Source organism: Thermobia domestica, chromosome 9 (genome assembly GCF_964235325.1).
Source record: "Thermobia domestica chromosome 9, izTheDome1.hap1.1, whole genome shotgun sequence".
Lineage (NCBI taxonomy): Eukaryota > Metazoa > Arthropoda > Insecta > Zygentoma > Lepismatidae > Thermobia > Thermobia domestica.
In genome coordinates, this window is record NC_137462.1 from 279,942,287 (window position 1) to 279,958,512 (window position 16,226).

Below are 16,226 nucleotides of genomic sequence, written 5' to 3' on the forward strand. Positions count from 1 at the left end.
GCGATATATATATAAACTAGGTAATGTCAATAATTTATATTTTTTTTAAATATTTTTACATGAGGATCGTTCAGGCATAGTAAACATTATTCCAATATTTTTTTTTCTGTATTCGGAATGTACTGGCACTTATTCTCGAATTCCCCCAGGATATAACACCATAGTTTATTATTGAAAAAACTTTGCTATAATATAAGGACATGACAGCTTCCTTGCATGAACTACCTTGCAACCTATGGAATGCAAAGCACAGTGAACTGAGTTTAGTATTAACGTACGGTATTCAATATGAGTATTCCATGTTAAATCTTCATTAACATATACTCCTAGAAATTTAATAGATGTTGACATAATTCTACAGTGTCTACAGTTATTCGTACAAGTTCATTTCTTTGGCCCGGGAATCGAAATTTGATAATGTTAGGTTTTCCTAAATTCATAGTTAATTTATTTAGGTTTAACCAACTAATAATTTTTGTTAGCGTCTTTGTAGTGAGCCTTTCTGATTCATTTACTGAGTCTCCACTGACAAGAACATTTATGTCATCAGTGTTGACTTCACAATGTTGACTTCACATAGCCTAGACTGTTAACCAAATCTTTAGCAAAAGAGGACTCAATATTGATCCTTGTGGTACTCCTTTTGTTACTTTCATTATAGATGATTTAAACATTTTTCTTCTGCCATTTACCTCTTTACAGATGCCAGCAGTTTGATTACGTTATTTGTAAAACTGTTAGGAATGTACGTCGATTCAAAGTTAAATTGGAATGAACATACAGAAAATTTATGTAGAAAGTTATCCAGAGTATTGTTTTTATTGCGTAAATTAAAAACTGTAATTAGTGAGAAATATCTTATAACATCGTACAATGCTTTTTTTCATTCACATTTGGAGTATGGAATAATATTCTGGGGTAATTCTTCTGGTGCACAGAATGTCTTCAAATGGCAAAAAAAAGCAGTAAGAATAATTAAGGGATTGCCTAAAACAGCATCATACAAGGAAGTGTTTAAGGAAATTCAAATTATGACAGTGCCTTCTTTATTTATTTATCGATGTCTCATGTATATAAAAGAAAATTTAGATAATTTTAATCACCGAAGTGATGTTCATTCCTACAATACTAGGCATAAAGGCGACCTTAATATGTCACAAGTTAGGTTAACCACTACTCAAAAGAGTTATAAGTATACAGGTATGAAATTATTTAATGTACGCACAATGCCTCACAACAACTTCAAAAACTTTTGTAAATCCTTCCTTATAAGCAACTCTGTATATAGTATCTCTGAATTTGGAAAAATCTGTTATCAAGAGTTGAAAGCAAAAACAAAGACACATAGATAAAACTTGCCTGATAGTGTGATAAAACTTGTAAATATATATATATATATATATATATATATATATATATATATATATATATATATATATATATAATTGTGTGTGTGTGTGTGTGTGTGTGTTATATTTGACAATGTCTATTGCAACAAATGTTGTTTAATGACAATAAAGCATATCTTATCTTATCTTATCATATATACGATTTTATCCAATTGTTTGCCACCTGATGCCATAAGAATACAATTTTTCTAGCAAAATACCATGGTCTATAGAATCGAACGCCTTAGATAAATCAACAAAAATACCAATTACATGCTTTCCTTTATTTATATCTATTGCTACATCAGAGATGAAATTAAAGATTGCAGTGTTGGTTGACTTCTGGCTTTGAAACCCGTGTTGACTTTGGATATTATATTATTTAAAAGAAAAAAGTTATTTAGTCGCGCTCTCATTGCTAACTCAAATATTTTAGTAAAGCACGACAAAACTGAAATAGGACGATAATTATTTAACTCCAATTTACTTCCCTTTTTATACACAGGTGTAACTCTAGCTAACTTAAGCCGCGTAGGAAAAATTCCTGTCAAAAATGAATGATTTATTATATGACAGAGTTGATGTGTAATAAGAAGAGAACTTTCCTTTACAACCATGGATGACACTTCATCCCAACCTGGAGAGATGGAGCTTTTTAATCATTTTATTATTTATAAGATTTCCTCTGGTGTAGCTGGTTTCAAAAAAAGCGACTTAGGTATTCCGCTCTGTAGCTTCCAGTTATTTTCTTCATGAGCTATTTTGATTGGGTTAAATGTTTCTAAAGTTAAGAAATATTTATTAAAATGATTTGCAGTCTTATCTGGGTTACATACTACTTGAGAGTTTATTTTTATTGCATCAATTCCTGTTGTTTATACCTTATTCATTTTACCATTGATTAACTTCCACATAGCTTTACTTTTATTTCTCGCTGCTAAGATGTAATTTGTACTGTATAAAAGCTTTGCCGTTTTTATGACTCTTTTGTACGTCTTTTTATATTATTTTACATATTCAATAAATGTAAAGGCACGCGATATTTGAATTATGGGGATTATTTGCATCAGAGAATAGGAATCTGTCATTTACTAGCAAAAATTCTATTTGAATAAAGCAGAGAAAGAGGTGCAAAACTTCATGGCCGCGATAATTTCTGGATACATTTTCTATTGTCCTATATTAAAATGTAAATTTAAATAACATCTTTATATGCTAGCATATGACAATCCGTAACATATACAAAAGTAACGTGTTCAATTCGTACACCATTTTGTGTACATTATGTATGATATGAAAAAAAATATCAAATAAAATATCATCGAATTATGTCTTCTTACTACATTTCATAATAAAAGGTCAATGAGGATAATTATCAGACAATGCCTATGGAGGGTAATTATGAGACACCTCCCACTGATCTTGAACTACTGTAGGATAAATACAAATTAAGAGCACAGGCATTTAGTAACATCCTTCACAATGCTCTATCTACATTTTTAAGTTTCAGTTTGCAAAAGTTTGGATGTACCAACTTTTTAACAAATTCATTCAAAAAAATTGTTTTAAAATTCGAAATAATGCTATAATTAACTTTTATATCTCACGTGCAGTAATATCACTGTTGTGAAACCAATGGGTGTTAGTGGAATCCTGGGAGGTCACCAATTATAGGTTAAGTTGAATTTGTACCTTTAGCTTCTGTTTCAGAGTTAAGAATTTTTTGTTCTTGTATCTCATTTTGCTTATATGGAGGGTAATTATGAGACGCATGCTAGATTAATGTATTTGAGATGTATTTGACAAATAACTGGAATCTGTCTCTTTGTTCTACTATGTTAAATTTCGAAAAAGCTGTATTCCGTAGTTTAGATAGTCCTATAATCTTGTTCTTTAGTAACTTTCAAAGTTGCAGATCTACATATAAGAGTAAGCTGCATATCAATATACTAAAACATAAAGAAACAGAAGTAGCCTAAGTTGTTTTTAGAGAATAGCCTATAACTTGGTCTAAATTTGTTTCATAAGCCTGTTTTGTAATCTGAAACTAATATAGGCTATTAGCCTAAAGACCTATTATAGTCAACTCACAAAAATGTTAGAATACCATCAGTAGCTATTTCCACTTTCTTTCTTAGTTATTTTTTTCTAACTCAGCCAAATATTTGTATACCTTTATATAATAAACATAAAATAACAAAGACTTCCTTCTCTCACAATTGGACTCCTTCGTACCTCAATATCACCTACAGAAATCTTAGGACAATGGGTGTCTCATAATTGCCCTTTTGGAGGGAAATCATGACACAGCACAAATTTGACATTTACTCACCAATTTATGAGATGACAGACAATTTCTTGGCAGCAAATTGTTGCACTATTGGCACCATAAATTGCTGCCTAAGTTAACTGCTTTCAAAACTAATCTAAGCTGACAGTAAGTAACGTAGAAAAGTTGTAAAATCTGTCTCATAATTACCCTGACTAAACCTACTTACTCTAGTGCTGTGTCACAATATCTAGTGCTGTTTTGAGTGGTCATCTATTTTTGTTAAACTTTTTCAAAGTTAATATCCAATATATGAGTATTAATGAAGTTAATATACATCTTTATGTTACTGAGCAGTGATAAATAATTGTGCTTCCTAATTCTTCCTATAGGGAGGTCTTCTACCTCTTGCTGAGCATAACAAAACTATTCGAGGGCCGAAACTTCGCTTCAAAGCTGTTAGTAGACATTTGTCTGGCTTTTACGAGTGCACCGCAAGTAACATCGTAGGAGAACCAGCCTCCACCACTATTTACTTAAGAGTTTTACGTAAGTATAAATTCATATGTACTTCATCTAGCGAAAAAACATACACAATATTGTATAAATATCACTATAAAGCGTATGTAAAGAAAACGAAGAAAAATTTTCTTACACTAAAGTAAATAGAAACGATCTTAGTAAACGATGTCATATGAACTATAACGAGAATTTTAGAATGATCCAAAAAATGCATCAAAGCATTGCGATACAAAATTTTTGAATGGCCCCAAAATCGAGTTTTCGTTTCTTACAAAATAAGCACATCATACTGAACTGATAGTTTGGGTCTAGCTACACTATATGTAGTTCTTTAGATATAAAGCCTACAAGAAAATTTTTGATTGAAATATATTGCATCTTTGATGTATTTTTGGACGAGGAGCCACAAAATTTTTAAACGGCCCCTAAATCGAGTTTTCTTATTTTTTACGGAATAAGCACATTATACTGAGTTAAGTGATATTTTGGGTTTGGCTACACTATATGTAGTTCTCCAGATATAAAGCCTACAAGAAATTTTTTACTGAAATATATTGGATCTTTTGATCCAAATATAGAATCGCAAAAAGATTCAGGAAGTTGTACGGTAACTTTGAAATGAGTAAATGTAATTAACGTATTGGATTCTAAAGGATATAAATCATATCCGGGAGAGAAGGTTACGGTAAAATTTTATTTTAAATAAGTTTAATAAACTTTTTTGTGGTATTGGTTATATTTAGAAGTTTCCTAACTCTTCCTACAGGGAGGTCTTCTTGTAGCACTTGTTCAGCCAAAACTTTGATAGAAACTAGTTCTGCGGATTAAATTTTATCAGTTTCAACCTCTACGCTTACTACACCTATCTGCTTACAGTGGTTCCTTTTTCAGTCTTATTCCCAAGATTTATTTACATCTCTAGTTCTAAATTAGAACATTATGGTTCTATTTAGTTTAACATATCAGTCACTAACAAGTCTCTAGTTTTTCTTTGTGCTGTGCAGATATTTATATTCAGTAGCGTAGCCAGGATGTGTGTTTGGGGGGGGGGGCAAGTGCTGTTATAGGTACATATAGAAAAATTACAAACAAAAAAATATATAAACATAAAAAATTACAAACATCAAAGTACCAAAGTACATTGTCGGACCTCTTTGGGGGGGGGGCTCGGCCCCTCCGGCCCCCCCTTCCCTACGCCACTGTTTATATTTAATGTCTATACAAAACTATACTTCGAAAAAAATACAAAGTACTAAAATCTCAAATAATGAATAACCTTTCTAAATCAATGTTTGTAAATAAAAAAACTTAAACCCTTTTAAATTTTGGCTTTTTTAAGGTAAATTATAGACTTTCAGTCAAGCAGCTACAGCATCATCCTTATTTATCCTAGGATCATGGTTCGTACCTCATTCTCTTCAAAATCAAACAACCTTTCAAACGGTGTCATTCGCATTTCCTATCATATCCCTGAGTCGGGAAATTTTAAGAGAAATCAGAATTTTTATAATTTTTTTTTCAAATTTTGAGCCCCTCTCGAACCTAGGATCATTGTTCACACCTCATTCTCTTCAGAATAGAACTGCCTTTTAAAATGTACAACTCACTTGCCTCCATCATGTATCTGAGGCGGGAAAATTGCGAAAAAAGGGATTTTTTGTTAAAAATAACTCATTTTATACCTTTTTCTCCTTTGAATCCCCTATGTTAGCACAGACATGGTGTCTATTGATCACGAAAGTCATGAAAAAGTAACGAAATCAGAAAATGGTCATGAAAGTCAACAAAAAGTCACGAAATTTAGCTTTTGGGTCACGATTTTTTAAAATCTGTACATATGTAATTACAGACTGGAAAATTTTGTCCTATAAAACGTCAACATTCACCACAAAAAATGCCTATGGTCGGCTTTAGACGCTATCAAATCGCAAGCAAAGCATGCTTCTAACGCATGCATGAACATTCAGTCTAATTCGGACTAAAATTCGCTCTTGTGAATGTTACAAAATTTTATGGTTTGGTAAAGAAAAGGTCACGGAAAAGTCACGAAATTTCATTTTAGAATTTTAGTAGACACCCTGGCAGAGATCTGAAACAAATCTGAAAAATAGCGAGGGTTGCACTGAATGTGTGTGCAAAATTTCAATCTTCTAGGTGCAAAAGTAAGCCTGCCGAAAAATAATAAAAATAGGCCTAACAAAAATGTATTTTTTAAAGTTATGACGTCATCACCCCTATGTCTTGACGCAGAAGGGCCTGAAACCATACGTAACGTGTTCTACAATGCTTCCAGGCTTGAAAAAACAAAACAAAAAAAAAACGAAGTAAAAGAACTTAGTTTATTTTTTAATCGAATAATGAAGATACTACCCTATCGTATAAAAATAAACGATATAATTTAAAAGGAAAATTAACGACCATTTTCTCTTCACTAGAATTCTGAATAAAGTTAGAAGATGGAACCTTAAAAAATTTCAGATGTTTCTTGCACTAGATCAGCTTTATGATAGATACCTTCTTTTCTTTTCAGATCCCCCTGAAGTTAAAGCCGAAAATTCTTGGATTCACACTTCTCCTGGTGTAAGGGCAGAATTGATCTGTGAAGTGATTGCAGATCCTGATGCGGAGGTAATTAGTACATAACAAAAGAAATTCAATTATTTTAGAGCAATCTATATGAACTTTAACTGAATTATTGGATTATTGTCAATGGACTATTAGTCTTTAATCTTCTCAAGGAAAAAATACTTTTAAAAATTATTTTGATATGCCTATTTATTTAATTTTGAATAAAGAATTATTATCCATGAGTGCTTTTGAAGTTTAAGTGTGGGTATTTTGTTAAGCCTTAGAAATACTGCTTTAATGCGTGTGTTGTTATGGATTAGTTACACATTTCAGTTTTCATATCTGGTGCACAAATAACTTATTATTATTATTATTATTATTATTATTATTATTATTATTATTATTATTATTATTATTATTATTATTTTGTTAAAACTGCTAAGAAGAAAGTAAAAAATACAAAAGAGCTTGCGCTTATGTGTAAATGTTTTAATAGTTAATAAAAAATATACATATAAATATACTTTTTAGAGATATACCGAAGTAGGTAATATATTTTATATTATCTTCGTATATCGTGGCTATATTTTTTAAAATATGTTTATTTCCCATGTCTTATAGTTGTAACTAAAAACCTTATCACAAATTTGACATATTTTACTAATTTTTACATTCAGAACAATGTCAACATTCTAAAAAAATCCTCACACATGCTTTATATTCATGTTATTACTATTTGTGCCTTTATTATTATATATGTCTTTTATTACATAAGTTTTCTATTCATGTAAACAACAGGAATATTAAAACTTTACTTTTGTTGTTGGAATCTTAACAACAGAACATCGGCCTAATTCATGTGAACAAAAGAAACAGCAAGCTTACTACTCCGCAACATCCAATCATAGAAATGATCTCAGTAAAATTAGTCATGAATGAATGCAGAGAGCAATAGAGTAGTTCGAATTGTGTGAAACGCCTATTTACTGAAAATTGCCATTTCTCTTACAATTTTAAGTCTATGTTTAATTGCATATCTTGCTAAATATCCATGTGTACCATATTTCAATTTGTTCCATGATAGTAGATATAAATAAATAAATAAATAAAAAGAGTATCTAGAATAAACTGTTAAATAGAAAATAAGTGGAATTTTGTACAAATGACTATCTAAATGTAATAATGTAAAAGAAAATTAATTTGAACCTATCTGAGTTTTAGCTACAATTTTCCAAATCTGCTGCTTTTATTCTTAGTTTGTTTTATATACTACGTACTAAAGTTTTAAGTAGCTTTTCGTATTTCAAAATCATCATAATTTCAGTGAATAAATGATTAGCGTGAATTTGTAAATGAAGCGTCAATTTCTGTAACATTCATTTACCCAGATAAGTTCAATATAATGAACAACATGTGCTTTAAATAATTCTTTTTAGTTTCGCTGTTATATATACTGTGGATTATGTTTGTGCAGTATCATTTAACGTGAGCAGAGACGGCGTGGGTCAATGAAAACAATCCACGACCCATCGTGACCCACTCTGACCTACGACCCACCATGACCCACCACCCACCGTGACCCACTGCTGAGATACCGTAAGATGGGGTTACTTTGCTCAAGATTTAAAGAATTATGAAGAAAATCGCACAAACGAAATTATTCAGAACGTTGTATTTTAAACATATAATAGCTAGATATATAAGGAAAACATTTGTGCAAGTGTATTAGTAAACATCTAGTATGACCATAGTTATTGAAATATAAATTTTGGTGCAAAGTAACTCCATAAGTGGGGATACTTTGCACAACATACAAAAAAAGTATGTTCAACATACGAACATAATGTTTCTGTGCAATGTTTTTCCTTCATTATTTATACATTTCAGTTCCTGCACAAAACTGCATGTAGTCTACAAATATTGATATTAGAATGACGGTACCAGTATCAGTACTTAGTATAAATTATCGATATTTGCAAAGAAAATTATGTATTTTCAGGTACGCACAGAAACCACATTTTGATATTTTAGCATATGCCACACAAAAATGCCAACCCAGGAACAGAAAAAATGCCCGTGAACTGATTTGCCTTGCTTGCTCTTTATGTATCAGAATATCATCCCAAACGTAATCAGTGGAATATTTACGGGGTTTGAGGCTTTCAGGCTAAAGCTCACCCAAATTGAATAATTTCTTAAAAAAAAAAAAAAAAAAAAAATCTAATATTAGTCATTCCTTTTCGTATAAACTTGAAGCCTCCCAAAAAGTCTAGTGATATCTTTTTTTTTTTTTTAAAAAAAAAACCGCTTTTCTGAGTGAAGCCCCTCTCAAACTATTTTTCTGGATCCGCCACTGTTCGTAACTTATTTTCCAACAAGAAATCCATTCCGGCATCTACCTAAATAGGAAATTAACCTAAAATTGGAAGGCAGGAGGTACTTGCAGTAGTAATTTCCTATCTAAGGGGTTATTTTGGACCTGTGCAAAGTAACCCCGATTAGAGGCTCAAAGCGCCTTTTCCCAGTTTTATTTTATTTATTTATTTTTATGACTTTAATACATTTCACTCTTCAGTTTGAATTATTGCTTCAAAATCTCATTATACACAGTAGTATTCTACGAAACTGACTTAACTTTGATGGAAATTCTTATAGGTGATATCTTTCAAATTTTGTCGGCCTTTACAATGACTGTTTTCCATACCTCTACAAGAACAAACCCTCCTTATAATTAGAACTGATGTTAACAGCCAACATTATAACCAAAATACAGTTAGATGTTCTATCTTACGGTGGCAGTTGAAACTTTCTCTTTACAGTTCATCGTTTTACAGACAGAGGACTGTGCAACTCTTTTTTCATAATTTGTGCGAAGTAACCCCGTCTTACGGTATTTAACTTTCCGTAAAAATTCGGACCCCGACCCCCCCTCCTTCCGATATGTAATATAATGAAAGCGATATGATAACATCCTAGTTGGGACAGGGGCCGAACTATATACCAAAAGTAATTTCATTTGGCTTTGACATTTGGCCGTGATGATCACGCACACATAGTTACATTCAATTTTTATATAATATCGTAAACTGGGGTTACGTGGAAAATCTGGGGCTATTTGGAAAACTGACATTTTTGTGTTATGTGGTATAATAATGAGATATGATATATGTCATTTCCTTCCAGACCAATGAAAAGTGGGCACCTAAAAGAAACAATATGGATTGTCATATGTGTTGTGTCTTAATGTTATTTATAGACTGGTCTAAAATTCTCACAGCAATTGATACTTTTTTGTGTTTCTTTGAATTTTCTGTAAATTGTTCCTGTGTTTCCGTAATGAAAAGAGATTTTTACCTGGTTGTGCTAGATATCATTACTTTCAGAAGTTCCCTAATGAGACGAATTAGTTTTACATTTCTACTTCCTTTTTGGGACAATCTGTGGCCATTTTTCTAATTTCCTTCCGTTTTCTACTAAAATTGATTATATTGATCAGGGGATAGACAACGATGACATTATTGAAGTTTTGTCTGAACCTACCTACAACTGCAGAGAACAAGTTGTTTTTCAATATGGCTTTGCAGCAAATAATTTCAATGTATAGATTTTTGTCCTTATCGTACTGTGTTACATTATTATTATTATTATTATTATTATTATTATTATTATTATTATTATTATTATTATTATTATTATAACAGTACCATTTTACAAAGAATTAATGTAAATGTACACTTGTAAAAATGGTACCAGATAACTTTGTAAACCAATGTAAAGCAATTAGTGATCTGATATATACATAAATTTCATAAAAATTATGAAGAGCATATTTTTGTATCTTAAAGAAGTCTCAACTGCTTATGCGTGTATTGGCATTTGCCAAAATTTCCCTTGCATTGTTTGAAGAAACACCGTTTGTAAAAGCATATTGCAAAACATTTTTTTTACTCATTCTGTCGGCCTTCAGGAAGACAAGCTTACCATTGTAGTTAGTTTAAATTGGTTCAACAATTTATTGTGTTTAATTAAAAGTTGGGCAAAAAAAGTCTCTTTTTTTAATTTAAAACAGCCTAGGAACATATTACTATGAAAGAAACATAGGCATGTTTCATATCAATCTTCTCAGGAAAGTGCGATCTAGCAAGTGGTTCTTTCCAAATAGTTCCATCTTTCACACAGTTCTTACAACTATGAAAAGAAATATATTTTCCAAGTAGCCTCAAAGGCGGAGCTACTTGGAAACAGCACATTTTGGCTTGTGGGAGGCTTCAATCACAGTAAAATTTTGTTATGACTGCAGGAAAGGGTAACATGGACTATAAGCTCTAGAAACATCACTAGAAGAAGAAAAATTAATTGCAATAAAGAAGGGGTAGTATGAAAAAAAAAAAAAAAAAAAAAACTTTCCAAGTAACCCCAGTTTACGGTAATGCACATATTAGAGGTGATTCAAAAAAATTTTTTTCTAGTTGTCAGCTCCTCTAAAAACGCACAAGTTGTCTCGAAAGCCAAGTAGTAAATCCTATTCCCATTATTACAATTACAAATATCAATATCCAAAAGTGCCTGAAGTTCTTTTTTTCAGTTAGGTATACTCATCTCAAGTAAATAAATAAAAACAAATCGAAAAGGAAGGAAAATGGAGGCTTTGAAAGTAAAACGTAGACGAATTCACCAGTGTTCACAAGGTGCTGTCTACAATACACTAAGCAGAGTGAGTCGGTGGATCAGAGTGGGTCACGGTGGGTAATGAGTAGCGGAGTTTCACATCCTGTTGACTCACGATCCAGTGACTCACTCACAAATCTTGACTCATTTGATCTACTTGACCCATGACCCACTGACCCACTCTATCTCTGAACTAAGTATTGTAATACCATGTCTCGATGAGCATACCTTAGTTTGATTACACACCCACCACAGCCATAAATTCAATTGGTTTTATATTTGATTAATTTTATTACAAACAGAGGGAAATTATAACACACACACACTAATAACACTCTTTGTCAAAAGCACAGAAAAACTGAAAGTTGAAGATATTGAGAAAACTAGAGACATTAATGTTGCATTTATATTAGTGTAAAAACATGAAAAAATTGTAAATCAAATAAAACTGTACGTTAAAACATTTAATGATAAAGAAATTATTCAGACGATGAAACATGTCTTCCTCGTTACTAAGCACAACAGTCTGTTCTCCTTCTGTATATCTTAATTTTTTATTCTCCGCTAAAATAAGCTATGAGATGCTAATTTGATTACCGCTCGTAGTCTATATGAATGAATTTTTAATTCTTGCTCGCTGATTGTCGGTGCTGGTTCTCTGTGCGCTGATATAAAATGAACGTCGAGGTCTTAATTACAGCTATTTTTAATACGCCTACAGTGTGAGACAAGATAAATAAATTTTACTATCATAACAGACACCTAATTAACAAAATATTGGAAAGAGATACATATGAACCTAAAGGAGGAAGATGACTAAATATTCTTTACAATTTATTGTATTATTACTATGTTTATTATTCTTGTTATTATAGTTTTTCTTCTGCTTCAGGCCCGCGGTCCATTATGATGCAGAGAATTGTTTGAAAAATATGTTAAGTAATGTTCTACTCTCAACAATGTAATTGAAACTCATTCTAGAATACTAGAAAAAGTATTTTCTCATCTCCCTTTACTTCATCAACCATGATGACATTCACCATTCTTTTTCTACTTTCATTTATTGCATCTGATACTAGTTGATTTCTTTCTTAGTTCCAATGCAACATTTGCATGGTCAAATTTAACAACTTGACCACCCCGGCTCATTAGAAATTGCCACTCCCTCAAATACTGAAAATTTTGAGAGAGTAGAAAGAATAATCAAAATAGAAGTTGAAAAATGTGTAAAATAAATGTAAAAATCCCGTTCTTCTATTTCTATACGAGAATTTCCATTTCTCGTATCCGCATGCACAATAATTTTTGGAAATTTCCAAAACTGGAGTATGAAAAAAAAAGTCCTGGAATTTGTTGCCGCCCCAACTCATGGCCTTGTTGTCCCATTCGTAAATATGAACCTGGAAATTATCAAGAAGATAAAGCCCCGTATCTGATGAGTTAGTCATCTTCCATATAAGTAGCAGGTTTTGGCCTGCCACACACGTTATTTACGTTCAGTAGACTCCGCAGTTTCACACAGATAGTAGACTTCGATAATCGGAGTCACATTTCCTGCTTCCTTTGTATACGTACCCAAATGTAAGACAGCTATTCTGGCTCAACCGTCACAAGATCCTCATTTTATTTTGTAAATTTATTTCAATAGGTAATATGGTTAAAAGATGGCAAGATAGTTGGGACGTCATCACACATTTCAACACCAAGACATGGAAACAAGCATTCTCTTATATTTAACACAGTTCAAGAAGCAGATCTTGGTGAATACACATGCTTAGCAAGAAACGACTTGGGAGAAGATGAAAAAACTCTGGAACTATCAGGTAAGCGTTTTGTTCTGAATGTTGTCCAGTGTATATTTGTATTTGTACAAATTGTTTGTACGTGCAGTATTATTTAACTATAAGTACAACGCAGCTATCATATGAGCACACACTCAATGAAGTATGTGTTTTTTAATTACATGCGCTGCTACGAGGGTAAAAAGGGAAAAAATCTGTACGAACGCTAAAATAAGAAGGAAAGAGGAGCCATTAGTAAGAAGATCATATGTGTTTGTGTTCAATGACCAAGTAACGCAGTATACTTATTAATTATTGTACTTGTTAGAAGGGGGAACATAATAGTTTTTTGGTTAATTAGATCATTTTGTGAAATAAGCAATATTTCTGAAACAATGATACTACAATATTCAATAATGATTTGAATTAATAATATACTGTTTTAATACAGTTTTACGTTATAAAGTAATTTCAAAAATACTTCAAGACAACCTCACTAATTTTAGTTATTATTTCTATAATTCAGTATCTTTGCAGAAAGCAACACGCATTTGAAGTAAAAGCAACAATGGAGTTACAGTAATCTACAGTATTTTTCCATTTCTTATTACAGTTACTTTTTAAATCTCGGATTAAAAATGTGCTATAGTTCTTTACGTTATACTTGAGCTGGTTCTCTACAAAACAGCTTTTCTACTGCGTAATTTTTGATTGGGCTACACTGATTGATTAATTGGTTCTTATGTTCTTTGTCTGCAGCAAGGCCTAATTTTAAAGTGGGGGTCTCAATCATTGTAGGGCAAGAAACGAATCCGGAACGTCTTGCTTCAAAGGAATACGCGTTAGCCAATAGAGCAGAGAATGAGACTAACGTTAGGGGTACGTGATAATCCAATATAATTTTGCCTGCTGTTGTACTGTTGAAGTCGTTTACTCTCTAGGAAATTTCTTCTACAATATTCCCAGGATTCTAAATCGGGCTAACCTCTACTTTAAGTATGATTTCGTTAAGATTTCCTAGACTGTTTTCACCAAATTCATTAATATCCGTCCTGCGTTGCCTCAAATTTTTATTTTCTACATTTTGCGAAGCTCTTGTTACAGAACCTAAAACAATTTCAACTTTCCTTCAGGTAGAGCATCTGGTGTGATTTTTTTCAATAGGATTGTCTTCCAAATATTGTCTAAAAAAAAAAAAAAGAAAGAAAAAGAAGAACATAAAAGGAAAAAAAAGGTTCAAACGTTCTTCATATATAAACTGCTGTTGTAAAAATTGAAACACTAACAAGGAATGACAGTATGTGTCCAAAGCCACAGAAGTTTTATGGCATTTATGAGGTATACTGAGCGATACGTAGATTCAGCAGAGTCCTTGGTTCAGTACTTGGAGCAGTATTGCAAGAAAGTAATTTACGTAGTACTCACTTGATGTAACGAGGAGAAACGAGCGAGAAATGTATGAGCAAACATCACTATGCCTCGTCGATATCTAACGTCGCAATAGGAGACGATCGCTTTTGAACGAACACGTGGTCGCCCCAAGAAAATGTGGCTTTTCGTTTGCGAAATTAGTATGCATACAGGGTTGCCACGTCAATATGCGTGTGTAAAGTCAATAAACAGAAGGGAGGCTATGCAGCGACGATCGGACAGTGAGCGTGTAATGTGACCACACTACGGGATAGCAGACACCTGTCTACAAGGTCTGTATGATAAGTAATGAGACTCGCCGCGCCGCGGCGCGCGTGTCGCTGGAGCGGGTTTGTCGGTGATGGAGGATGTAGGGGGGGGTCCGAGCAAAGCAACGCACCGCGCGTCAGTTGGCTCCGAGCCTTAGTGGAGCGCGGACAAGCCTTGGACAAAGCCCTTGTGAACATTCTTGTCACGGCGGAAAATCAACAAACATGGAGGGTTCCATCGAACAGCGTTATGCGATCAAATTTTGCGTTCGCCTGGGGAAAACGGCTACTCAGACGCTTTCTCTCATTACGGAGGCCTACAAAGAGGAAGCCCTATCCAAAGCCCAGGTGTTTCGTTGGCACAGTGCGTTCCGGAACGGCCGGGAAAGCGTTGAGGATCTGGAGAGGGCTGGACGCCCGACAACAGTGACTACGGACGAAACTGTGGCAAAAGTGAGGGATCTCCTGAACTCAGACCGTCGATTATCGTTGAGATTGATTGCTGATGAACTCGATATGAACCACACAACAGTGCACAAGATTGTGACGGAACAATTGGGAATGAGAAAAATCTGTGCGAAACTGGTGCCGCGAGTGTTGACTGACGAACAAAAGCAACGACGTGTTGATTGTTGTCAGGAACTGTTGAACCTCATGAACAGTGACCCTAACTTTGAAGATGACGTCATAACAGGTGACGAGTCGTGGGTGTTCCAGTACGACCCTGAAACGAAACGTCAAAGCGCGGAGTGGCACACTCCTGCGTCCCCGCGCCCCAAGAAGGCCAGAATGTCGAAGTCAAAGGTGAAAACAATGTTGATTGTTTTTTTTGACAATGTGGGGGTGGTCCACAAGGAGTTTGTACCCCAAGGACAAGCCGTCAACGCCGCCTTCTACAAACAAGTCCTTGAGAGACTGCACAGGAGCGTCAAGCGGAAAAGACCGGCGATCGCTAGCCGGTGGAAGTTGCATCACGACAATGCCCCTGCCCACACCGCCTTCTTAGTGACCTCCTTTTTGACCCGGATTGGGGTGGAAGTCCTTCCACAACCACCCTACAGCCCAGATGTGAGCCCGGCCGACTTCTTCCTCTTCCCGAAGCTGAAGCCACGCTTGAAAGGAACCCGTTTTGCAGACGTCACAGCCATCCAAGCAGCCGTGACCACATTTCTAAAGGACATGCCGGCTGCTGACTTCCAGGGGGCGTTTGCAGCGTGGAAACATCGATTGCAGAAGTGCATCGACGCAAGAGGAGAGTACTTCGAAAGCTTTTAAGTCCCTGTACAGATCAGATCAATAAAACAATGTTTCCAGACCTGGTCTCATTACTTATCATACAAACCCTGTACAT

General features: G+C 33.8%; 1 protein-coding gene across 1 annotated transcript in view; it reads left to right on the top strand.

Annotated features, from left to right (window-relative positions):
• Positions 1 to 16,226, top strand: part of LOC145660707 (protein amalgam-like) — a 114,615-nt gene that overhangs the window by 62,270 nt on the left and 36,119 nt on the right. Inside the window, exons 5-7 of the mRNA XM_081726059.1 lie at positions 4,050 to 4,206; positions 6,710 to 6,807; positions 13,064 to 13,238. Of these exons, the coding sequence (XP_081582185.1) occupies positions 4,050 to 4,206; positions 6,710 to 6,807; positions 13,064 to 13,238 (430 nt within the window). The remainder of the gene's footprint in view (positions 1 to 4,049; positions 4,207 to 6,709; positions 6,808 to 13,063; positions 13,239 to 16,226) is intronic.